Here is a 26,429-nt window from a genome sequence, read left to right as displayed (position 1 = left end):
CTCGATCTTAAATACTCAACTCTTATTGTATGCAACACTGAAATTTAAATGTGAAATAATTTTCACTTGTCAACGAAATGTCATTCCTTTTTAGCCTTATTTTTTCAGCCATTTAAAAATGCTCGCAGAACATGAAGCAAGTGACAGGCTATATTTGTTCCTTGTGTAACTGAATGAAAAAACAAGTGGCTGAGTTACACATAGTAGAATATTATTAATGAAACAATTTAGAGATGTCTATAAATTTTTCATGAATACATAGATAGGTATTTGAACTCTTTTACACAGTTGGTGGGAATGCAAACTAGTTCAGCTGCTATGGAGAACAGTGTGGAGATTCCTTAGAAAATTGGGAATGGACCCACCATATGATCCATCTATACCACTCCTAGGTATCTTTCCAAAGGGGTTGAAACCAGAGAACTACAATAACATATGCATACCCATGTTCATAGCAGCATATTTTGTAATAGCCAAAATATGGAACCAATTTAGGTCTCCATCAACAGATGAATGGATTTCAAAATTATGGGAAATACACACAATGGAATTCTACTCAGCTATAAAGAAGAGCAAAATCATGTCATTCTCAAGAAGATGGAAAGACCTGAAGAACATTATGTTAAGTGAGATTAGCCAAACACAGAAAGAGAAGGGACGTATGTTTTCTCTAATATGCCCAAACTGGAGAGTATTTGGAATACTAGAGAGACTCCAGATAGTGGAGGGGAAACCTCAGCAAAGCTAGAATGAAAGAGTTGGAGAGGAAGAAGGCTGAGGTTGATTAATGGAGGAGCTGCTACATTCGAATATGTGTAAAAGTATGAATGTAGCATGGTTAACTTGGATACTCATTTTTGGGAGAGGGGGAGGGGAAGTGGGGTTGGGAGAGGGCACCAAGCACAGTCTGAATGTATGCCATTTTCAATATGATCCACATAAAAATAAAAAAAAATTTTAAAGTCAAATAAAAGTCAAATAAAATGACTCATAATTCCTCATAGACTTAGTAGCATGGAGTCACAGTAAGTGCACAATAAATTTGGCATTTTTTCCCCTGCCTCCCTCGAATACTATATTAGAATTACCGATTATACTACAAAGATATTGCTGTATACATAAAAGTTAGCAGGTTGTATGAGCTTTGGAAAGCCCACCTTCAACTCCTATCAGACATGAAGTTACTTCTAACATCCCTTTAGTGAGAACTAGAGCTTGGTTTTCTGGAATTTTATTCTGTTAGCTTTATTGAATTACTTGGAATATATCCTTTGGTCTACATTACAATATGACCGTAAATAAATAGCATTTAAACATTTGGGCCATAAATTAGTGTAATCTTAATTCTCTTGGGAGTTAACTTTTTAATTTCTACCTCATATTACCTATTCCTTCCTCCCTCTTCTCTCTCTCTCTCTCTCTCTCTCTCTCTCTCTCTCTCTCTCTCTCTCTCTCTCTCTCAGTACCGGGGATGGAACCCAGGGGCATTGTACTTTTATTTCTACCTCATATTACCTATTCCTTCCTCTCTCTTCTCTCCTCTCTCTTCTCTCCTCTCTCCTCTCTCCTCTCTCCTCTCTCCTCTCTCCTCTCTCCTCTCTCCTCTCTCCTCTCTCCTCTCTCCTCTCTCCTCTCCCCTCTCTCTCTCTCTCTCTCTCTCTCTCTCTCTCTCTCTCAGTACCGGGGATGGAACCCAGGGGCATTGTACCTCCAAGCTACACCCCCAGCTCCTTTTATTTTTTTTTAAGTCTTTAATTTTATTTATTAATTTATTATTTACTTTTTTGAGAGTCTGGGGATGGAACCCAGGGTCATTCAACTGAGCTACACCCCTTGCCCTAATTTTTATTCTTTATTTTGAAACAGGGTCTCACTAAGTTGGCAAGGGCCTTGCTAAGTAGCTGAGGCTGTTGGTGAACTGCGATCCTCTGGTCTCTGTCTCCTGAATGCTGGGATTATAAGCGTGTGTCACCATACCTGGCTACATTACATCTCTTTCTAGTTCAGCATCTTCTGTATGCTGTTCAAAGCAGCTTATAACCAACCAAGGTCATGTTTTCATATCTTCTCTCCTGAATTTTTTTTTTTTTTTTTTGTGTGTGTGTGGTACTGGGAATGGAACCCAGTGGCATTCTACCTCCGAGCTACATCCCCGATCCTATTTTTTTTTATTTTGAAACAGGGTCTCACAGAGTTGCAAAAGGCCTCACTAAGTAGCTGAGGCTGGCCACGAACCTCCATCCTCGTCTCCATCTCCTGAATGCTGGGATTACAACAATGTCCCACCACGCCTGGCATTCTCTCTTGAATTTTAGTTAATTAGAAGAATGGCAGTGCAAGGAATATATCATCATGGGAGATGATATATTAGATTGTTTTCTCACTGGTGTATAACCTGTCTTCACAAAAATAATCTTCAGAGACTCTGGGGACCTTTCTAGCATGGTAATAGCATTTTGTGTCTGTCCCTATTAACCAATAAAGTATATTTTCTCTCTTAGAGTGTCTTTTTAAATTTTCAGAAATGTCATAGAGTTCCAAGTTTGTCCATTATATCTTGCACAATATGTGTTGTAGACTGTGTGACTACTTAAACATTTTTTAAGAAGCAGTTTATAATTGAACATTTTTCTATGCCTTTTTAAAGATTGTAATAAGAAATTAATTTGATTTCTTTATTTTATATTCTTAGTTGTAAGTAATTCTTTTAATTTATTATGTTCAAGATGTTATACTAAGTGTTGGGTTAGATTCCTAATTTTGGTATGTTTGGAGAATTTCTTCCTAATGATTTTGAATTAATGTAGATGTATTTTGAATTATTTAATAACCTTAATTTTTAGTTTGTATCTAATAGAATGCAGTGTCTCTGCTTTCCTGTAAGTTTTGTTGGGTTTTTCAGTGTTTTCGAAGAGGCTTTGTTTTGTGTGTGTGTGTGTGTGTGTGTGTGTGTGTGTGTGGTGCTGGAACGCAGAGGCATTCCACCTCTGAGCTATACTGCCTGCCCTATTTTTTATTCTTTATTTTGAAACAAGGTCTCACTGAGTTGCAAAGGGCCTCACTAAGTAGCTGAGGCTGTCCACAAACTGTAATCCTCCTATCTCAGCCTCCTGAATGCTGGGATTACAAGCGTGCACCACCACGCCCGGCTGCTTTGTTCTTTAGTCTGCATTAAGCTATGCCATTTTTATCCATGAACAATCTGATTTCAATATGGCATTATAGAGTAAAAACTTTAATGAGTCAGAAATGACCTTATGCATAGGCACTATAAATGATTTTATGGTATTATTTCAGGAATGGTTTGATAGCACAGAGGGGAAAGAGTTTTGAGGACACTGGGCATTTAAGAAAGAGAAAAAAATACACAAAGAGGGATTATAAATACTAATTTCATAGGCTTCATAATTTGCCAGCTATATTTTGTTTATGCAGAGGATTTGGATAATATTTTAATTGTATTTTTATTTGAGATGGTAGCAAATTTAATTTGTCTTCTACAAAAACACTTTTTAGAAAAAATAGTAATGTTAAATTAGGATTGCACAGCTTTTTCTATGCAGAAGCTATTCCATTCTTAAATTATTTAAATAGACCTTGAAAAAAAGGTAATGGAAAAAGGTTATCCTTATAGGAATTATCCTGAAATGTCTCAAAATATTATATAAAAAGAATACTAGGATGACTTCAAGAAAAAGGCCAGTTTACAAGAGAACTGTTCCAAGTTATCTGGGAATGGCAGCCTCATGTAAATTGAAATGATCATTTGTAGCTTTCTCTGTCTGAATTGTACTATAAGCTTTATCAGAAAGTATAGGTTACCTTAGGTGGTTGTCTTGGTGAAAGCACTAATTCTGGGAGAATGGAAGACATCTAATAAGGGACAGGGTGGAGTTGGTGGTACCCCTTGGGGTATTAGCAAAGAGAAGGAAGAAAGCAACTGAAGATAAGGGCTTTATGGAAATAAGATAGTATTAAAAACATACAAATTCTGTTCCACCACCACCATAAAAAGTACCATTTGTTAAAGAATCTGCATGCCAGCATAGCCACAGAAGAGGGTGCTGTTGAACTGAGAAACCAAATAAATCATCTTTTCCTCATCACAAGATAAATTGACACTACTAATTTTGAAAAAGCAAATGTAAATTATCGTCAAAAGGAAGAAAAACAAGTATCTGTATGAATTTACTAAAAGGATAAAATAAAAAATTACTATCAATCCTTCTTAGGAAATTTTGAATATATACAGATACATATAAAGAATGAATGCAAAAATAAGAAGAAATGAAAGGTCAGGTGTAGGAGAAAAAAATAGAAAACAGAAGAAAACTGAAAATCATTACTTAAATGTGAATAACGTGTATTAAGCAAGCAATTGCATCACGAAAGGGCACCCTGAGCCAGTCATTTAAAAACTCACAATGGAAATAGACAACAGGAGTACGTGTGAAACAGGAGTTGGCAGAACTTTGGAAATTGATAAAATAAGACCCGGCGTGGTGGCGCACGCTTGTAATTCCCACACTTGGGAGGCAGAGACAGGAGGATTGCACAGGTTCGAAGCCAGCCACGCGTGCTGGCTTAGGAAACCCTGTTTCCAAGTAAAAATATAAAATAGGTCTGGGAGTGTAGCTCAGAGGTAGAAGGGCTTCCAGGAACCCCAATACCACCAAAAAAAAAAAAAAAAAAGAAAGAAAGAAATTGATAAAATAAGACAAAAATCATCTGAGAAGTGAGAACTAATTACAAGGTAACCAAGGAAAATAGTTATTATCAAAAGTTCAGTAAGGCACATAAAGAATAGAAATAAATGAGTTAAGAAAATGACACAAAAAAAGAGGAGAGGTAAAAAGAATCAGAGGAAAAATAGAGAAAATTCATTATATTTAGTTCAATGCTTGAATTATGAAAACAAAGTGTCAAAAATATTAATTAAAATACACTAACAATGAAAATAAATGGAACGAGCATCAAGCTGCTACCTTACTTCTTGATAGCAACTTACAAAGCAAGAAAACAATAGACAAACATTTTCAAGAAAGTCAATATGAACACTCAATTGATTGCAGAACCATTGAATAAACAAAAAAACTCGAGTCCATAGTGATACCCAAGGGCACTTGTTTATTGCAAAGGAAGGACTCTGAAAATATGTGGCAATTATGAAAAAAATTCAAAATATCCTTAGTTGATAAGTGCTTGAAATATTTAGATGTGGATTGTCATTAATCTGTATCTTTCAATGGTTTAACAAAAAACAAAATATAAAATATGGAAATTTTTTAGAAATTTTCATAATACTTTCTTGACATTTAAAAAAGTTACTCAAAATGAATTGCCAAATTTCAAGTATTTTTGTATAAAGAAATTTTTTATAGTAAATGACAAACATTTTTGGAGTAAAATGTATTTCATCTTCTACATTGTTACTTTAGATTTTTGGAATAACTAACAAAGAGTGATGTTTTCATATTTCTCTGTAGTCTTTTGAGTTACAGTCAGTGATCTAATCTCCATCCAGTTTTTCAGCAGATATTCACTGAAACTACTGGTGCCTTAACAAGGAATCAGGGCATGGCATCAAATTGAGTGATCACTGAATTCTTCCCACCATAAATCCCAGTAAAAAAAAGGAATCCCCAAAAGGTGTTTTACATAAAAGTACCCTTGATGTGGAAGGGAAAAATTTTAATTGAGTGACTTATCTTTTCCTTACTGAGTTGTAATATGTATCAGATACATGACTTGTAAAATTTTTCTCTCATTCTGTAGGTGTTCTTTTCACTGCCTTGATTGTGTTTTTTGACACACAAAGGTTTTGAAATGTGATGATGTCCAATTTTTTTTCTTTTGTTTCCATGTGTTTTGTATGTGAAGATGTGGGTAGACTTTTGAAGTGTACATTGTGAAATGCTTTCAAGCAATGTTTTGGCTTTTTTTGTTTTGTCAGTATCTGTGATAAAACATAATTGTATTGCTCTGCTAGTATTTCTGTAACAGAGTACCACAGGTTGAGTAGCTTAAACAAGTATATTTCCTTGAGTTTGGAGGCTAGGAATTATCTGCAGTACTGATTTCTTCCATGGCCTCTCTCCCTGGGTTGATGGCTATTTTCCTCTCTGCTGTCTTCACGTGACCATTACTCTGTCTCTGTGACTCAATCTTCTCTTCTTAGAAGGATACTAATTGTGTCCCGCTCTAAAGGCCTCATTTAACCTCAGTTGCCTCTGTAAAGACTCTATGAATATTGTGACATTCTGAGGGCTTCAAAATAGGCCCTTTGGAGTGTGTGGGAGAGGTATAATTCAACTCATAATAGATACATAACATAAAATTTTTATTTTAGTCATTTTGGAGCATTCAGTTCACTGATATTAACAAAATTTGCATTATCATGTAACCATCACAACCATCTGTCTCTTGCAAACTGAAACTCTTCCCATGAAATAGTGACTTCCCAGTATCCCTTTCTCCTATCCCTTGAAACCACCTTTCTACTTTTTATAAACCATAATGCTTTGGAATAGTTTTTTTGTTTGCATTAGTAATAATCTTCAAAGTTCCCTTCAAATTAAGTTAATTATATTATGTCAGTCCTATAAGATATACACAAACTTTTACTTAGATATGAGGTTCTTGAAGTTCTTTATTTGTGTATCTCCCTTTTTTATGGGAGAGACTCCAGAGCTCTCTTCATATTTCCATAACTAGCAGCCCTCAAAACTTAGCCCAATCTTACTTATTTCCAAAAACCCCAAAGTTTAGGTTTTTAGTTCTCAGAAATAAGACCCATGCAGGAGGCATCACAGTACCTGACCTCAAACTATATTGCAAAGCCATAGCAGTAAAAACAGCATGGTATTGGTAAAAAACAGACACATAGACCAATAGAGCAGAATAAAGGACTCAGAAACAAATTCACACACTTAGAGTCAGTTGATTTTGACAAAGAGGCCAAAAACATGCACAGGAAAAAGATAGCCTCTTCAACAAATGGTGTTGGAAAATCTGGTTAACCATATGCAGAAAAATGGAAATAAACCCCATTTTCTCACCCTGATGGTGGATCAAAGATCTGAAAATAAGACCAGAGACCTTGCAGTTACTTGAAGAGAGCATAGGACCAACACTTCAACACATAAACACAGGTAAGAACTTTCTCAATAAGACTCAAAGGCACAAGAAATTAAATGGAGGATCAATACATGGGGTTGCATTAAACTAAAGAGCTTCTGTGCAGCAAAGGAAACTATCAAGAACCTTAACAGAGAGTCAGCAGAATGGGAGAAAATTTGCCAACTACTCATCTGATAGAGGACTAATATCTAGAATATACAGAGAACTCAAGAAGCTTACCACTTTAGTGCAACCACTTTGGAAAACAGTATGATCCTCAGAAGAATGGGAGTGAACCTACCATATGATCCAGCAATACTATTTACCCAAAAGAATGGAAACCGAACTACCAAATTAATGCATGCGTTATCTGTTCATAGCTGCACAATTCACAAATTGCCAAACTATGGAACCAGCTAAGATGTCCTTCAACAGATGAATGGATTATGAAACTATGGAATATGTACACAGTAGAATTTTACTCAGCCATTAGGAAGAACGAAATTACATCATTTGCAGGGAAATGGATGGAAATAGAGAACATTATGCTCAGTGAAATTAGTCAGTCACAAAAAGTAAAAAGTCTGATGCTTTCCCTAATATTTGGAAGCTAGGAAGAAAATGGGTTACAGGAGGAACTCAAGACAAAGGAGGAGAAGCTATAGATGAGCAAATAAGGCGACCTAACTTTAACAAACATATCAAAGTCAATCACTAATCCAAACATGAGAAGGAAGAAGGGTGAGGGAATGGAGTGGGAAGTGGTGATGTGTCCATGTATGCCTCTACCACTTTGTACCCCATTAAGATGTATGATTACAATGTACCAATAAAATACATACATATATTTAATTTAAAATTGATGTGTAATTTGCAGAAAAATGGTAAGAAATGCTTAGGTTTTTTTGTGTGTCTTGAAATCTAATGTTTATTTGCTATTTCTAAAAGTATCCCCAGCACACACACACAAAGTATATTTTTTATCTGGAACTCGGATTCACTAAGTTGCTGAGAGACTTGTTAATTTGCTGAGGCTGGCTTTGAATTGCCATCTTCCTGTCTCAGCCTCCCAAGTACTAGGATTACAGGATAATGCCACCATTGTCCTTCTAAAATGGTCAATATTTTAAAAATATTTACTAAATATTTAATATTTGATATTTGTTAAATTCATTTCATTTTATAAGATATCTTAAAATTCTTATTTCTGTACCTTACTATTTTATATTGCATTAGGTATCCATTATATAAATTTCCATCTTATTTTAAACGTAGACATGGAAGGAAATATTTCTTATTTATTTTTTATTTTTGTGGAACTGGGGATACAACACAGGGGCTTTCTACCTCCAGGCTACACTTCCAGACCTATATATATATTATATATATATTATATATATATTATATATATATGTTATTTGGAAACAGGATCTTATTAAGTTGCTGAGAGCCTCACTAAGTAGCTGAGTCTGGCTTCAAACCTGTGAGATTCTTCTGTTTCAGCCTCCCAAGGACTGGGATTACAAGGATGTGCCACCACGCCTGGCCAATATTTCTTACTTTAAATAAACCATCAGAGAGTTGTTTTTATTTCATTTTATTTTTTATTTTTTATTTCCATTTTATTTTTTATTTCATTTTATTTTTTGAGTATTATATGGTAAAAATTGAATATACAAAGAAGATTAAGATGTGGTTTCTGCCTTTAATTAAATAAAAAAAAATGCATCTAGATGGCTAAGAACAAACCTAGAAGAGAATTTATGTTTGGCCTAATCAGATGTAATGTCATGGGGAAAGTAAGAGAGTTCTGAAAGTGCAAAGCCCAAACAGGGTCACAAAAACAGACTGGCAGATTGAGAAAGTATTATTATAGGTGAGGCTCACCTAGGGTAGAGCCAGGTTTTGAAAACCTTCAACTGCTCTGATAAAGAAGTCACCTCCTATGAACAGAAAGCTCTCTAACATTTTTTCTTTTGGTGGTACTGGGGTTCCTGGAAGCCCTTCTACCTCCGGGCTACACTCCCAGACCTATTTTTACATTTTTATTTGGAAACAGGGTCTCCTAAGCCAGTGCGCGTGGCTGGCTTCGAACCAGCGCGATCCTCTTGTCTCTGCCTCCCAAGCGCAGGGATTACAAGCGTGCGCCACCACGCCCGGCTCTCTAACATTTTTAAGCTGCAGAGTGAAAGGTAGGTATTGAGAATTTGGATGATGTTACCTAATCTTATTATGTAGTTATTAAATGTAGTCTGAATACATTTTTGGTCATGTCACTTAAAATTTTTTGTTGTATGGTTTTTCAGAGTTTATTGATAATTACTAGTTATTTCAAAGACTTGTTAAGAAATATGTATACATGTATTTAATATATTTCACATTTGTTCTATTTAAATACTTTCCATATTTAAACATATTATTTGCCTGATCTTTGGGTTTTTAATTCCTCTTTTCCAGCCATAAGGAAGACCAAATGGATCAGGATCTAATGGAACCTCTGAAATTTGCTGAGCAACTTCCTGTAGCTCAGATAATACATCAGGTTTGCTTTCCATTTTGTTCTCTTGGAAGAAACAACATTTTTAATCTCAGGAAAATAATTGCTTTTGTTAGGTTTTTCAGAATCAATGTGTTATAGCTGAGAGGCATTCTAGGCTGTCTATCCCTACTTAGGCTACACCTATTACAGTTAAAAGTCTCTTTTACAGCAGAATATTAAAAGGTTACTTGCTGCGTAACACTAGAATTCTTACTTGTGTGAAATGCAGGGTAGTCAGAATTATCTTTTGTGCATTGCTTAATAACAAAATTTAATTTCAGACAACTTTCATTTTGAATCATTATACATAATACTTGTTAGTTGCAAGGTGAAAGAACTGAAAAATATTATTTGGTGTAATTTTTTGGAGTAGCTAAAAAGAGAAAACAGTCTTGCCCTATTTCTTCCACCCTACTCCATTATCAACCCTTGTAAAGTATAATTCTAAATGTCATGTGGGCAATTTGTTCATTTCCAATTATAATGACTCTATCATCCCTTCTACATAATGATAATTTTAGAAAAGTCAGTGTTGTAAGTATTTAAGCTTAGAGTTTGTACTATAATTTTGACAGCATATAACCTCTGCCCTGCTGGGACAGAATCTAATAATTTTAAATGGTCTTTTGACTATAGTTATATAGCCTTTATACTTAGCAGATTTTTCATATCAAAAGCCCTTCTATATCAGAATTTTTGTGAATATTAACTATTATTGTCTTATCATTTGTCCTTTAATCAAAAGATTTTTTAAAATTTGCTAATTGGGTTGATTATAAATGTCAGTTTGAGCTTATTAATAGAAATAAACTTTTACTTTAAATATTGACTATATGGATCTTTTCATTGATAATAAAACATAGTATTAAAGTTCTGTAAGAAATTATAAAAAAGTAAAAAAAAATTCCCCTTTGGGAATCTCATCTGTGCTTGGTAATCAGGTCCAGTTTATATGTCAGGAATCCCCTAGTGTTGTTAGAGCTTAAATGACCGAACAGTCTGCAAATGTCACATTTAAAATTCTGTCTTCATGCCTGACTATCAGCATAAATGAATTAAACAGCAGAGCAGGCAGCAAGTCAATATGTTCTTAACAGTAAGAGTGAGCAATGAAACTGTTTGTGGTTGCTCAGAATAGTTAAATAGAACCTGCTCAGAACAGTTCACCTGGAAAAAAATTTGAACGCGGAAATAAGAATTAACCTTTAAGATGGTTGACCAGAGGAAATGTCAGTAATATTTTTATAGCATGAATGAACCAATAAACTACCTGGTTTATATAACATTTGTGTTTTGCTGTTATACACTATGTGAATTTAAAGATGAAAAGTTTTAACCCTGGTGAAAATTTGAGGGAGCGGGGAGGAGAGAGAGAGAGAGAGAGAGAGAGAGAGAGAGAGAGAGAGAGAGAGAGAGAGAGAGAATTTTGGCAGCATAAGAAACTATTCATTTTAATATTGAATTGTAAACATTGTAATTAAAATTCTGCAGCATAATAATTATATGAAATTTCAATCTTTCAAAAATTTTGCATGAAAAGAATTTATTTCATTTTGATTTTTATTGAACAATTGTAATTCTCTTCTCAAGGGATAGTCAAAAAAGGTTACCATGAATCCCAGATTCTTTATTTATTCTTTTTATTCCCTTTTTTTTGAAACTACTGTTCAAGTCTATATAACGGCTTGTTTCATGGGGAAGAGAACACCGGAATAGGTTAGACTTTCTTGCTATAGCAAGCTCAAGTTGTGTCAGACAGTTCTGATCATCTGCCACAGAGTGTTGCCTGCCTGCAATGTCCCTTTTTTGACTCTACTATAACTTGGCTGTTACCATTGGTTGGTCTCTCTCTTTCTGTAGACACACACACACACACACACACACACACACACACACACACAATGTTGCCAGGAGTTGATTTGTAAGGGATTATTTGAAAACAAAAACAAAAACAAAAAAACACACAAAGCTTGTCCCTATAAGAATAATAATGTGATAATTAAGTTCAGCCAATTCCAAAAAACTTTTAAATCTATGATATATCTAAGTCATAGTGTTATTGTAGTATATAAATAACCTCTACTTGTAACTATTTTAATGAGAAACAGTCTTGCATCATATTTTACCCATTTCTGTTTTAGAGTACGAGTCATTTTATATATAAATGACTCGTACTCTAAAACAGAAATGGGTAAAGGTCTGTTTATTTACATATCTTATATATCCTATTTGATTATTTTTATGGACGAGCTTGATTTTTTGGTACTTCTTTCAGTATCTGGCCTTGTGCCATGCATGCATATACCTCAATGGATAGATGATATTTTTAATGGTACCTTGAAAACAGACCTCTTTTTACTCTCCCACTGCCCATTCATCAGAATCCACAGACTCTCACTGCTAATACTGTTTAGAAGCTGCAGAAGAAATGGAGGCTTTTGAGGAAAGAAGAGGGGCAGAGGCTGTAATATGAGGAGCAGCATGAGAGAGAGAAGAATGAGTCTCAGTCATTTTAGTAATTAATTTCTTATGTATGTTACTTGAACTACATTTTATGGTTAGGATTCTTGCTATTACCATTTTATACTGACAAATTATTTACCATTTTTGTAGTATTCCTAGCAAATCCTGTATGTCTAGGAAACCTAAGAGACTCAAGCTGTAAACAATAAAATTAATGAGAGAATGTGGTGAGATAGTTAAATAGAAACTAAATAAAATTGGAAGTTTGTGTTTGCAGTAAACACACAGAAATGGAAATGGAGAAATTTATCTGTCACAACAATGAAAGAACTATAAAATAAAAATGATTAAATTTAACAAGTAAACCATAAGAGCTAAATAGGAATCATGGAAATGTACCATGTTTCAGAAACTTAAAGACATAACAAATGCTTGATGGTAGAGGGAGAGAAACAATACCATACAAATATAAATTCTTTCAAATTAGTAATAATAATTACAATGGAAACAGTTTTTTTTAATAATGAGAAAAATAACCGTGTTATTTACATGGCAGAATAAAAGAGAATAACCAAATAAAATATATAAAAGGGAGGAAGTATAGACATAGGTATAAAAAATGTATCTTTATAAAAATAAATGTTCATGTCAGCATTGTTTTCAATATTTGAAAAGTGGAAGTAGTACCAATGTTTATCAACTGGTATATAAATAAATAAACTATAGTATATTAATTCATGCAACAATATAATTCAGCAAAAAAAAAGGAATGAAGTACTGTTAAAGCTATGACATGTATGAACCTTACAACTTATTATGTTAAGTGGATGAAGCCAGTCACAAAAATCTCATATATGTTTCCATTTACATGAACTGTCCACAACAGCCAGTTCAATAGAGACAAAGCAGAATCATGGTTAGGTAAATCTGGGATGAGATCAGGAATGGGTACTCACTGCTAACTGGCACTTCCTTTGTTGGAGTAATGAAAATGTTCTAAACTTAATGGTGATCATTGTATAGCTCTGAGAGTATTCTAAAGCCATTGAATGGCACATTTTTAAAGGGTGAATTTTGTGGGGTGTCATATCTCAAAGATAAATTTGAAAATTAAAATCACCTATTTCTAATAGAGATGCTAGCAAACAGGAACTTGTATACACTGCTGATAGATATATGAACTTTTCCTACCAAAATTTCTAGAAGGCCATCTGGCACCATATCTTCACATTTAACATATGCCATACTCTCTTACCTTTCTAGAAGAGCATCTGCCAATACATATCTTCACTTAATATATACCATACACTTGAATGGTTCCACTCATTAGAATCCAGCCAATACTTCTAATACAGGAATATCTCAGTACAGTGATATTCATAGTAGCTTACCTTGACCATAACAAATTGGGAACATGGATACCCCTTGGCATAATTGATAGAGCATATGTGATTTTAGGAGATGCCATTCAGTAGAACAAATACATTGTTCTTTTTTTTTTAATGGATTTATTTTCATGTCTTCTGACCCTCTTTCCCCTCCTCTTGTCTCTGCTTGATAAAGAAAATTTAATGCAGTCACTTCTAGATAAAGTCACTTCCAGAGTTTTCTCCGCCCTCTTTCTAAGGTTATAGAGTTGTGGCTTAGGTAATAGGGCACAGTCCACATGACTTGGTGGCACTAAGGGATTCATTGTTGCTCCACTGAGAGATACTATTATGTTATCATTTTGGATAGTCATCTATCCCTCTAGTAACCACCAAGATAGCATGCATACCACATCTGTTAATATTTAACATATTCTTTCTCTGTACATAGTTGCATAAAGGAAGAGCACGAGTAGGTAATGGGAAAGACAGCTCTTGTTTGCAGTCTTTTTCTTTTTTTTCCCTCTTCTGTCTGCTGATTTTTTGCTCTTTCTTCTTTTTTCTCCCTTTTATTTTCTGTTTCATTCCTGTAAACAGTAATGTGAATCTTTTCTAAGAATTGGTGAATTTTATTAGTGTTTTTATTGAAAAGTTAACTAAATGGAATGTCTGAAGCATAGGCGACACTGGATAAGTCTGGCAACCACTGGTTGTTGAATTTAGGCTGCTTTCACACTGAGAAGAAAGTTCAGAGATCTCTAAAGGCCACTAAGAGCTTGTTGACCAACCTGCTTGTGATACTCAGATTTCTTTCATAACCAACAATAATAATACTTATTGAACATTTCTGAAATGGTATGCAAACAGGCATTCATTGTATTAAGTTAAATTTAGACAGCCTAGTGGTTCTGCTGCAAAATAAAAAGGTATAAATAATTGGAAGTGTAGATTACTGATATAAGGGGCATTACTATAAACAAAAATACAAATAATCTTTTCAAGGATTTATTAAGCTTATTAGAACTTAGACTATTACAAAGAAATAACAGGAAAATGCATAATAAGAAAAGTGCTTTGGTAAACTTTGCAAGCTTATGTTAGTAATTTCTCTTTAAAGATGATTATTTTTATCAAAATTTATTTATTAGGAAGGAATGTACATTATTTTGAGGCAGATATATAGAAAGAAGTGGATAACTTTTCCTGATGAGTAAACTTTACATTTACTAAACAGATGATAATTTGAAAATTATATAACTTTTCAAAAATATAAATTTTGAAGTAAGATATAAAATTTATGAACATAATATGGTATTTTATGGAAATTGGTGTTTTTTTCTTCATAAAAAATCACTTGCTGATAGGGTTAGATAACATTTTCCATGTAACCAATAGGTTCATTTGATAAACATAAAAAGTTGATTCACATCATGTGGAATTTATTGAGTTAGAAAATAGTGGTGATTTGAAAACTAATCAAGAACTGGGTGTTTTGGCACATACTTGTAATCCCAGTACTTGGGAGGTTGAGACAGGAAGATTACAGGTTTGAGGACAGCTTCAACAAATAGTGAGACTCTCAGAAACCTAGAGAGATCGTCTCTGTTTCAAAATTAAAAAAAATAAAAGTAGTGCCAGGCATGGTGGCGCACACTTGTAATCCCCGCGCTTGGGAGGTGGAGACAGGAGGATCGCGCAGGTTTGAAGCCAGCCTCACTGGCTTAAGAGACCCTCTTTCCAAATAAAAATATAAAATAGGTCTGGGAGTGTAGCCTGGAGGTAGAAGGGTTTCCGGGAACCCCAGTACCACCAAAATAAATAAATAAATAAATAAATAAATAAATAAATAAATAAATAAATAAAATTAAAAAATAAAAGTAAAATAGTCATACAAGTAAAAAATAAAAGCCTTGGGAGGCAGAGATAAGAGGATCACAGGTTCACAGCCAGCCTCAGCTACTTAGTGAGAACTTCTGTAACTTAGTGAGACCCCGTTTCAAAATAAAGAATAAAAGATAGGCCTGGGGCTGTATCTCAGAGGTAGAATGTCCTGGGTTCAATCCCAAGTACCATAATAAAATAAATAAATAAATAAATAAATTTTTAGTAAGCTATACTAATTTTAAATACATATACTATTGTTTTCAGAGTAAAATACTTTAGAAAGGTAGAAAGAAATTAGCTATTATTATAATAGTTTTTTAGTAGCCTTATCTAGTTAGGTATGTCTTTTTATTTATTTCATTTTGCATCAAGAATCAATTTTGGTTATCCCTGGCATATATTAAAATATTTAGGCCAGTATCTTTTATATTTTATTTCTTTTGCAGTAATGGGGGTGGAATCCAGGGGCATTCTACCTCTGAGCTACACACCGGCCCTATTTTTTTTTTCTTTTTTCATTTTAAAGCAGGTCTCACTAAGTTAGGGAGGGCCTCACTAAGTAGCTGAGATTGTTTATGAACCTGCAATCGTCCTGTCTCAGCCTCCCAAGTACTGGGATTTCAAGTGTGTGCCACTACACCCCGTTAGGCTAGTATCTTTTAAATATTAAAAGTGAGCTGAGCGTAGTGGCACACGCTTGTAATCCCCGCGCTTGGGAGGCGGAAACAGGAGGATCTTGCAGGTTCGAAGCCAGCCGCTCTGGCTTAAGAGACCCTGTTTCCAAATAAAAATATAAAAACTAGGTCTGGGAGTGTATCCCAAAGGTAGAAGGGCTTCCAGGAACCTCAGTACCACCAAAAAAAAAAAATAAATAAATAAAAATAAATAAATAAATAAATACATACATAAATACATAAATAAATAAATATTGAAAGTGACACTAATGCAAGCATGTTAGTAGAGTTTATCAACAGAACATATATGTATATGATAATAGATATGTCACCTATGTGACCTAGAAACTCTAAAGTTTATGGAATATGTAAATGATGAAAGTGATATTACAGATTGGTGAGAAATTAAAGGCTTATTTGATAAAAATGTTGAGATAATTGATTATTTGTGTGGGAGGGGTACTAGATTTTTGCTCCATAACACACGGGAAAAGTAAATTCTATTTGGTCTGGTTATGATGATGCATGCTTGTAATCCCAGCATTTAAGAAGCTGAGACAGGAGAATTGTGGTTCTTGGACAGCCTCAGCTACTTAGTCCTCCATAATTTAGTGAGACCCTGTTTCAAAATAAAGAATAAAATATAGGACTGGGGATGTCGCTCGGGAGGTAGAATGTCTCTGGGTTTCATCCCCAGTACCACAAAAAAGAGTAAATTCCATTTTGACTTTGATTAACACAAAAATTGAAAGTACAGTAACTAGAAAAGAATGCTGGCAAATATTTATGGGTAAGGACTTTCTGAGCATGGAATACTGTCAAGAACTACAAAGAAAAATTGATATATTTTACATTGTAAAATGTAAATTTTTCATACATCAGAATGAAAGGGAACAAATTGGAAAACTTTTCATCAGAAAGATTTAACGTGTGTGTGTGTGCGCGCGTGTGTGTGTGTGTGTGTATGGAGCATCTACTGAGTGTTAAAACAAAACCCAAAACCCAATACCCTGCAGTGGAAAGGAACAAAGAACTTACATAGATACACCCTAAAAGTTAAAATACAAAGACAGGCATGGTAGTACATGCCTGTTGTCCCGGCTATTTGGTAAGATGAGGAGAGAGGATCACTTAAGCCCATGAGTTGGAGACCAGACTAAGCAACATAGCAAGACATCAGTCTGGGGAGGGAGGAAGAGAGTGAGAAGAGGGGGAGATGGAGATAGATGGATAGATAGATAGATAGATAATGACAGTTAAAAACATGTTCATGTTAGTTAATGTTCTAAGAGGTGTTTATTTCAAACAAAAATACCATAAAACAAAACAAAAACCTTTTGGGTTAGCAAAGATATGAAAGGTGGGAATCATAATGACTAAAGCTCTGATACTGCTGTAAGGGAATATAAATTGGTACAAATAATTGAGGACAATTTGCTAGTTTGTACCAAAAATTTTAAATATGTTTATAGGCTAGTTACTCACAGAAGACTGAACACATGTGTTTATTCTTTTTCTCCTTGAAAACCTTTTAAAATGAGAGATAATATACAAAAATGTATAAACTCCACAAGGCAAAGAAAATGGAAGATGAAAGAATAGCAGATGAAATAGTGAATTAAATTCGGAAGAATAAAAGAAGTTGGACAAATGATAATCAGTTTAGCAGAGTGGAAAAGCTGAGCCCTAACTTGAGTCAGTGGGATCCCTGTGAAATGAGGCAGTTTGTACTACAGAACCTTGGAAGGGTAAAAACTAGCCATCTCAGAGGATGGAGTCAATGAGGAAGTCCTATGTCCTTTTCTTATTTGTTCCTCAGAACACTGGCCTTCAGGCTTATATTCCATTAGGCAGAAGATCAGAAAAATTTTCCCTGAAGATGCCAGTGTAATATACAAATAATGTTCAGGGGGTGAAGTTACAGCTCTGGTAGAGTGCTTGCCTAGAATACATGCGGCCCCGAGTTTAGTTCCCAATATCACAGAATTAGCCTTCAGAACGTTGTCCTTCAGGCTTATAATAGGCAGAAGACCAGAGAATTTTTCACTGAAAAATTCTATAATATAAAAATATTAGAGAATCAACTATAAAAATATTGTAGAGGAATGGAGTTACAATTCAGTGGTAGAATACTTGCTTAAAATACAAAAAAAATACATAAAACCCCAAGTTCAATCATTAGCAACACACACACACACACACACACACACACACACACACACACAGTATATTTTGAAATTGACAGAACCCTAGTTTATTTTTTATTATTATTTTATTTATATTTTTTAAATTTATTTTTATTGGTGCATTGTAATCATACATCACATTGGAATACAAGACTTGAGAGGATATACAAGCACACATTATCCAATTAGCCCTCATCCAGTCCCCATCCTATTCCCTCCCCCTCCCTTGATCCCATGCTTGTTTGGTGATTAACTTTGATACATATGTACCTCCTGCTTTTTAAAGAGGCTCCATCCTCCCCTATTCCATACCCTCTGATTGGTCACCTTTATTGCTTCACTATAGGGCCTTTTCTATAGCTTGACTACTTCCTGTTGCCTGTTTCTTCCTAGTTATTGCTAATTAGGGGAAGCATCTGGTTTTAATTTTCTGCGATATTTCTCTGTGCATGCCGCGTTGCAAATACCGATCCCACTCTTGATGGCACCAGTTGTGGCCTGGCTACCTGGTGGACTGATCCAGACCTCTCTGGCTCAAGCAGCGGCCTTGCCTCATGGGAAGCCCTGATTCTGGTCTCGCTGGCCCCGACACTGGCCTAACCCCTCAGCTGGCTCCGATCCCGGCCTTGGAGGCCCCAGCACCGGCCTTCCTCACGGCAGGCTCTGATGCTGGCCGGTGGCCCCGGCATCGGCCTAACCCCTCGGCAGGCTCTGATCCTGGCCTCAGAGGCCCCAATAGTGGTCTTGCCTCATGGCAGGCTCCAATGCCGGCCTTTGGGCCCGGCACTGGCCTAACCCCTCGGCAGGCTCCGATCCCAGCCTAGGAGGCCCCAGCACCGGCCTTGCCTCATGGCAGGCTCCGATGTCATCCTCGCTAGCCCCAGCACCGGCCTAACCCCTTGGCAGGCTCTGATTCTGGCCTTGGAGGCCTCAATAGCGGCCTTGCCTCACGGAAGGCTCCAATGCTGGCTGCTGGCCCTGACACCAGCCTAACCCCTCAGCAGGCTCTGATCCCAGTCTCGGAGGCCCCAGCACCGGCCTTGCCTCACGACAGGCTCCGATCCCGGCCATGCTGGCCCTGGCACCAGCCTGACCCCTCGGCAGGCTCCGATCCCGGCCTCGCTGGCCCCAGCACTGGCCTAACCCCTCGGCATCGGAGGCCCCAGCACCGGCCTTGCCTCATGGCTGAGAACCCTAGTTTAATAGTAAGTCCCAGTCTATTCACCGCATCCATAAGCCCCACTATTCTATAAGTACTACTAATGGATAAAGAGCTTATGTTCCATTTTTTATTGCCTCTTAACTATGAAAATATAACCAAAGATGATAGGACTTTTGGGAAATACATTTATTATAAAAGACAGAGATCAAATTAAACAAATGTAAAATGGGAACTTAGCAAACAGATCATGCCAAGAACAGATAATAATAACAATAATATAATAATAACAACAACCTCAGAAGTAAATGAGAAGAGTCTCGTACAAAAAGCCACATGGTTTTAAAAAACTTAAACTTATTGAAATATTTTATGTCAATGAATACACTGCAATGATGGAGAAATATTGCCTACTTTTTGACCTACCTTGTTTTTATTCGTATCCTAGACTTTCTCTAGATTCCCTATTTTCAGTTACAGCCTTTTACATATCCTTCAGTATTTTGATAAGGTTAATAAATTGCAAGATATTTTTAAAATGTGACTCTGTACACTGTGTATGGTGATGGTACAGTTGGACCTTTCTATCGTTTTATTCAGATAAGCTGCACAGATTACTCTAGAGCTATATATTATTACAGATTTCGTTTCTTGGAGGGATACTGGAGTGTTATGCCAGGCCTTTGGTTAAAATGTGGAAGATTATCTTGTACAGTTTTGTTGATGTTATTATCGTTGTTATTCCTTTTAAGTTATAGAGATAATTTTTTCCAGAATATCTAGTTCATATAGTTTCCAGCTACATTGGTCATCTTCCTTAAGAATGCGCTTGGCATTTGGGGGAACAGTTTGTTTATTGTGCAGAATGATCTGTGCATAGTAGGATGTTTGGCATCCTTGGTCTTCCCAAACACTGGTTGCCAGGAGCACTGCTGAGTCACTGTGGCAGTAAAAAAATGCCCTCACCTTTTCTGAACTCCTCTTTGAGGACCACCACAGGTAATGATTTGTAATGTCTGCCTATAGAATCTTTTATTTGTTTAATCTGGCCTCTTAATCTTGTAATTTCAACATTTCAAATTATGTATAATTGAGAATCTTTTCTAGTTGTATGCATTCTGAAATGTCTTGAACTTTGCAATTCTTATGACATGGATTGGGTAATTTTTCAGTTTCTCTGGCCTCATTTATGATTATTCTTCATTTTATTTTGTTGTAGCTATTTTGGCATTTTAATATATACATACATACATACATACATACATACATACATACATACATATATTTTCGGTACTGGGGATTGAACCCAGGGGCTTTTCTATCTCTGGGCTATATTCCCAGACCTATTTTTATACTTTTATTTGGAAACAGGGTCTCACTAAGTTGCAGAGGGCCTCACTAAGTAGCTGAGGGTGGCCACAAATGTGTGATCCTTCTATCTCAGCTTCCCAAGTACTCGGATTACAAGTATGGACCACTACAGCCAGCTGCATTTTAATATTTTTCTATTCCAGTAATACCTACTCCATTATAGCTAAACTTTCCTAAAGCTTGACTGAAATGTCTATCACGTAGAAAGTCTCAGATACCTTCTTTTTAAAATGTGCCTATTGAATTATCGATATCTGGAAACTCATCAAAGTGTACTGAATCCATTCACTCTCTGCCTAGGGACTGACTTAAATCACTTTAAAATCTCACAGAGCTTTCTCTAAGCAAAGCAACTCTAAAGCTGAAGTGTAGCAAAAATAATATACTGTTCATTTATTTTTCATTCAAATTGTAAAGGAAGTAATGAAAATTAAACTACTTGGAGGCCATGTACTATTATTTTAATATCAACTGATTGCTTTTAAATTGGTATAAATTAACCTCAGCTTTCATATCATAACTTATGACAGTCACTTCCAAAAATGTCACTCTTCAAGGAATAAATGAAACCATAAAGCTGTTTGAAAATAGCGCTTGAAATTTCAATAATGATATCTCATCAACTTTATGTGAATTTGAAAACATTTAACCCACCTATAAATTTGTCACTGTATCACTTTCTGATATATTGGTTTTATATTGAAAATTAAAAAATGGGAGCCTCACTAGTCACAAGTTTTCCAAAACAAAAAGAGATTTCTGTTTTTATCAAATTTGTGAAGATTTTTAAAATGAGAATAGTTGATGATGATGAGGAGGAGGCATATTCCAACTTCCCTTTCTCCCTCCCTGCCTCCTTTTCTCCCTTCTCCAACTCCCTTTCTCCCTCTCCTTTATAATATTCACTATAATTGGTTTTTAACTTTATTCTATTTCTTAAGTGTTTCTTAAATTCATCTCTTTTATTTTTGTTGTACAAACATAAACAGATACAAAGCATATTTTACAGTTGATTATAATCAGCATCATCAGAAAATACTCGGTACCATTGAAAAAGTTGTCATTCCCATTTTATACACAAGTGTAGTGAGGTTCCAAATAGTTTTAAGCAATTTGCCTAAGGTCTTCCATCTTTTAAGTGCTAAAGCCAGAATTTGAATCTAGGTCTGATTTCAGAGTCACTGTTCTTCATTACTATTCTATACTTCCATGAGTGAACTATTGAAAGATGTAATACGTGGTCTAGTTAATAAAAGTCATATTTTGAAAGAACCAATTATTGACAGATTCAGTTTAATGTTTTTCAGCAGATGAGAATAATAAATATTCATTTATTTGAAAACTGGCCCTAAAGAAAGTAACCCTCTTCCAAGTCTAGACCTAATTTATTCTTCCACCTCAACAGCACTTGGCTCTTCAAGCAGAGTTTGAGACAGCTGAAAATCTAAAGCAGTGTGCATATAAAAAATGATGGGGGAGGGAGCTAAAGAATAAAAGCAATATTTTGCCTATGGATGATTCACTTGGAAAGAAAGAACAGTTTCAGTGATGTGATCACTTATTCTGAGAATGCATTTTTAATTTAGTTCAAACAGTTCAGTGACCTTAAGAATTTAGTAGGCTTTTGTGAACTATGAGGATAATCTAGCTACCATTTACACATGATTTTTTAAAATATCAAATTTCTGTAAAATTGATGATAAAGTGAATGTTTAGTTAGAACACAACTCATTCACTGATTGAAGATTGCCTGTACTAGTTTTTTTGTCTGTTCCCCACTACTGTGGGCAACCTAATAGATAATGGGATATCTAGTGTTGTAAGAAAAATTAGTGCCAAAGAACCTTGATGATTATTAACTTGCATGAAAACTAAATATTCTGCATGAGTAGACTTTGAGTACTTACGAATTAGCTATACACAAGTTAGACAATCAGTAATTAAAAACAACTAGACAAATTCACATTTTTCACATATCAAAGTAATTTAGAGTTTGTCACATTTAGAAAGCAAATATCCCTAATGAATACTAGACATTTGACCCCTTGTGTTGCTTTGAATATTTAGATAGGTGATAATAATTATCTGTTCCTTTTGTTTTACAGCTTCATTGTCTAAGGAAGACAAAAGGCTTTCAGAACTTTTTTTTTGGTGATTCTTCCCAAGGAATATATTGTAAATTTTCCTTTTCTTTTAAAATATTTTTGTAAATAGTGGAGACTTATTATATCTTATAATGGATTTTCACTTTAGTAGCAGGTACCATGATAGAATCACAATTGAAGTTTTTAAATGAATTTTAATCTTTTAAAACTTGCTGTAATTTTGTAAATATTCTAAATAGGAAACATGTTTTCATTTTTCTGTATTCAATTATACTAAATTGTATCACATAGCTTCTGATATATTCTTAGGTTTTCTGACTACATTTGTCTTAAGAGTGAGTGTAGACTAATTCTGTGGTATTAAGGCTATTGATATGCTTTGGTGAGGGATTAGTCTTTGTGGGTTGAAGTACATGGTGCTGGAACAGAAGAAATAGTCCTTTTCCAGCTTCAGAAATGATTCTTTTTGGATAGTTCTCGAGCTGTATATATGTATAAACATTTAATTTAGGAAATATACAAGGAAGAAAATGTGTCATGGAGAAAATAGAACCAAACCACTCACACCAATGTATCAATTGCTTCTGTTGGAAATTTTTATTTACAGTACAATAATTAAGGAAGTTAACATTTTAGTTAAAAAACAAAAATACATTGTTGCTTTCTTTTATCAATTCTTGTTTATTATTTTATGCCCATTTAAATTAACTTTATGGCAATCAGACTCAGGTATCCATCAAAAAGAGTATTAAAAATATCACCAGAAAAAGGTTAAGCCCGGAGCTGTGGTGCATGCTGATAATCCCAGAATTTGGGAAGCTCACACAAAGGAGGATTGCAGATTTGAAGCCAGGGCACAATAACTTATCAAAACCCCATTACAAAATAAAAAGGGCTGGGGATGTAGCTCAGTGGTAGAGCCCCCTGGGTTTAATCCACAGAAAAATAAAGCCTCAGTGAATCTCTTCTCATGTATACAGAAACTGATAGTTTAGCTATAGGCCTACTGAAATACAGTTCTGTTCAGCTACATGCTGTATATGGGCAGAGGTTAGTGACTTGCAATATGCATTCTTAGGTTTTCTGACTAATTAACTTTTTAAATATAATATAATATTTAATTTAATATATCATCTAAATTGACCTCAAATCACCTTAATATGATTCCCAGTAAGAGTTGAAGTTATTAATTTTACAACTGATATATACATGTCAGAAAAGTCTTATGTTTAACATTAACTATAACATTAAAAATTAACTTTAAATATAACTTTAAAATTTCATTGTACCAATCATGTTTTGTGGGAAATTTGTGCATTATTATTTCAGCTATCTCAGATGATAGTTTTTGGTAATTCTTAGAGAAGTATTTAATAGATTTTTCTTTTATATTATTTGTTTTATTTTAATCTGTATTCAAATATATTTATCAGTGTTTAATAAATATGTTTTTTCTAATTTGTATATCTATAATTTGTCAGTTCTATATCCAAGATTATTAATACCTTGTGAAAACAGAATGTTGTTCATGTTATCTAACTGATTAAAAGTTTTCTAGTTTAATATGTGGCAACAGATGTCCTCATCTTGTGAAATAATTAAACATATCTATATTTAGATAGTGTTATTCAGTCTATAACATTGGTAGAGAGAGGTATGAAAATTATAAATGGATATATTAGGCACTAATGTTTTTTCTTATGCTAAATATATCTATCAACTATCAAAAATTGTTAAAGTTTAGGATAGAGCAGTAAATTTAATCAACATTTCAATAATTAATTTTTTAGAATTTTCTGATTTTGTATTTTACTTTTCTGGTGTGCCTTAGTTGGCTGTTTTTGCCTAAACAAAAATAGTTATTATAATAGACGATGAACCTTATCTTGCTATCTTTAACTAGTATAGAAATAGAAAAGTGCTGTTTAAGCACACCATCATTGATTAAACCACAATGAGAGTGCTTATCCATGGGAAAGATCATTATAAGTAGAGTAAGGAAAAATAATTGCAAGATTTTCTTTTATTGAAAAAATATATTAAACATTTTTATAATAACTACTATGATTAAAAGTGACCATTTTATTAAAAGATTCTTTGTCAAACTTTTGATAATTTACTTTCAAAGGATTTTAGTCTGTGATCTTTTTTGATAAAGGCAAATTGAGTTCCAAAAAATTAATTTGACTGAAATTAAATTGTTTCTTCCATGAATGATTTTATTTAAGCACAGAGAGAGGCTTACTGATTTGTACTCAGACTATATATCTCAAAAGAGAAGACGCCAGTACTCAGACTTTAACACTTGAAAGCATTGTGATGATTCTCTTGGGAAACTCACATTAAAGAAGTTATAAAAATTCTGCCTAAAAACAAGAATTTGGAATTTAACTTTGTTCAAACAGGAAAGTAATGGGAGCCCATTACAGTAATTTTAGATTTTTTTCTTAACTGTTTACCCACTTGGGAATAATTTCACAACTGGTAACACGCATTATTCATTCTTGATGTTTTTGTGTGTGGTTTTTTTTTTTTTTGCTATGGCATAAAATATAGTTATAATGTACTTTTTGGATAGTTAGGTGGAATGAGTTATAATAAGCAATTGACATTTTTCTTATCAGCAGGAGACAATTTTCTCATGGTTTGAAATCATAAAATTATCTAATAGTATGGAAGTAGATTTCATAGAATAAAAAGTTAATGTTAGAAGATCCTTTAGCCTTTTAAAAATCTATTAAGCCAAGCATGATGTTGTATGCTTGTAATCCCAGTGTTTGGGTTCGCGGCCAGCCTCAGCTGCTTAGTGAGGAGCTCTGCAACATAGTGAGACCTTATTTCAAAATAAAGAATAAAGTAGGGCTGGGGGTATAGCTCAGAGGTAGAATGCCCTTGGGTTTAATCCCCAGTACCTTAAAAAATAATCTGTGCTATCCTTCAGCATCTTAGATTATATCCTACCAAAGGTTGCCTAAGTATCGATTTAGATATCTCTGAATGGTGGAAAAGTTCTCTCATACCCCTTAAAGTAGCCCATTCTTTCCAATGTACTGCTTTGTTGGAGATATCTTTCTTATATTTAATTGAAAACAATTTCTCATATTTCCACTCCTTCATTTTAGTGCTAGTACTGAAGGCTGTTTCAAACATTCCTGGTTCCGTCTGCTAACCACCTTCAGATATTTGAAAAGTTATGACTGTATTTACTCTTCAGGAGTCTGTGGTACAGAATCATGGCCCAGTCAAGAGAGTATGCTATTTGGAATTGAGTCAGGACTAGGTTCAAACCAAGGTTCTCTAGTTACTAGTTCTCCTAGCTTAGGCAATTTACTTACCTCTTGGTCTTCGTATAAAATGGAGTTAATGCCTTCAATGAAGAATTGCTACAAGATAATGTATATAGCACACCTGGTACATTCCTGATACTCAAGAATATTGGTTCTTGACTAATGTTAACTCTCTTCCTCTTCTCCTTTTCTGTACCTCTCCCATACATATTCAGAAAAGCTGTCTTTTTTTTGGGGGGGGTACTGGGTATGAACCCAGGGGTATACTGCCTCTA

The 26,429-nt window shown here is 34.7% G+C and overlaps 1 protein-coding gene across 1 annotated transcript in view; it reads left to right on the top strand.

Annotated features, from left to right (window-relative positions):
• PIGK (phosphatidylinositol glycan anchor biosynthesis class K) overlaps positions 1 to 26,429 on the top strand; it is a gene marked incomplete at both ends in the record, with an annotated part of 104,237 nt that overhangs the window by 64,022 nt on the left and 13,786 nt on the right. Inside the window, one exon of the mRNA XM_080692975.1 lies at positions 9,577 to 9,661. Within this exon, the coding sequence (XP_080549101.1) occupies positions 9,577 to 9,661 (85 nt within the window). The remainder of the gene's footprint in view (positions 1 to 9,576; positions 9,662 to 26,429) is intronic.

The sequence above is a fragment of the Muscardinus avellanarius genome (genome assembly GCF_963383645.1).
Source record: "Muscardinus avellanarius genome assembly, chromosome: 3".
NCBI classification, from domain to species: Eukaryota; Metazoa; Chordata; class Mammalia; order Rodentia; family Gliridae; genus Muscardinus; species Muscardinus avellanarius.
This window is presented reverse-complemented; position numbering and strand designations above follow the sequence as displayed.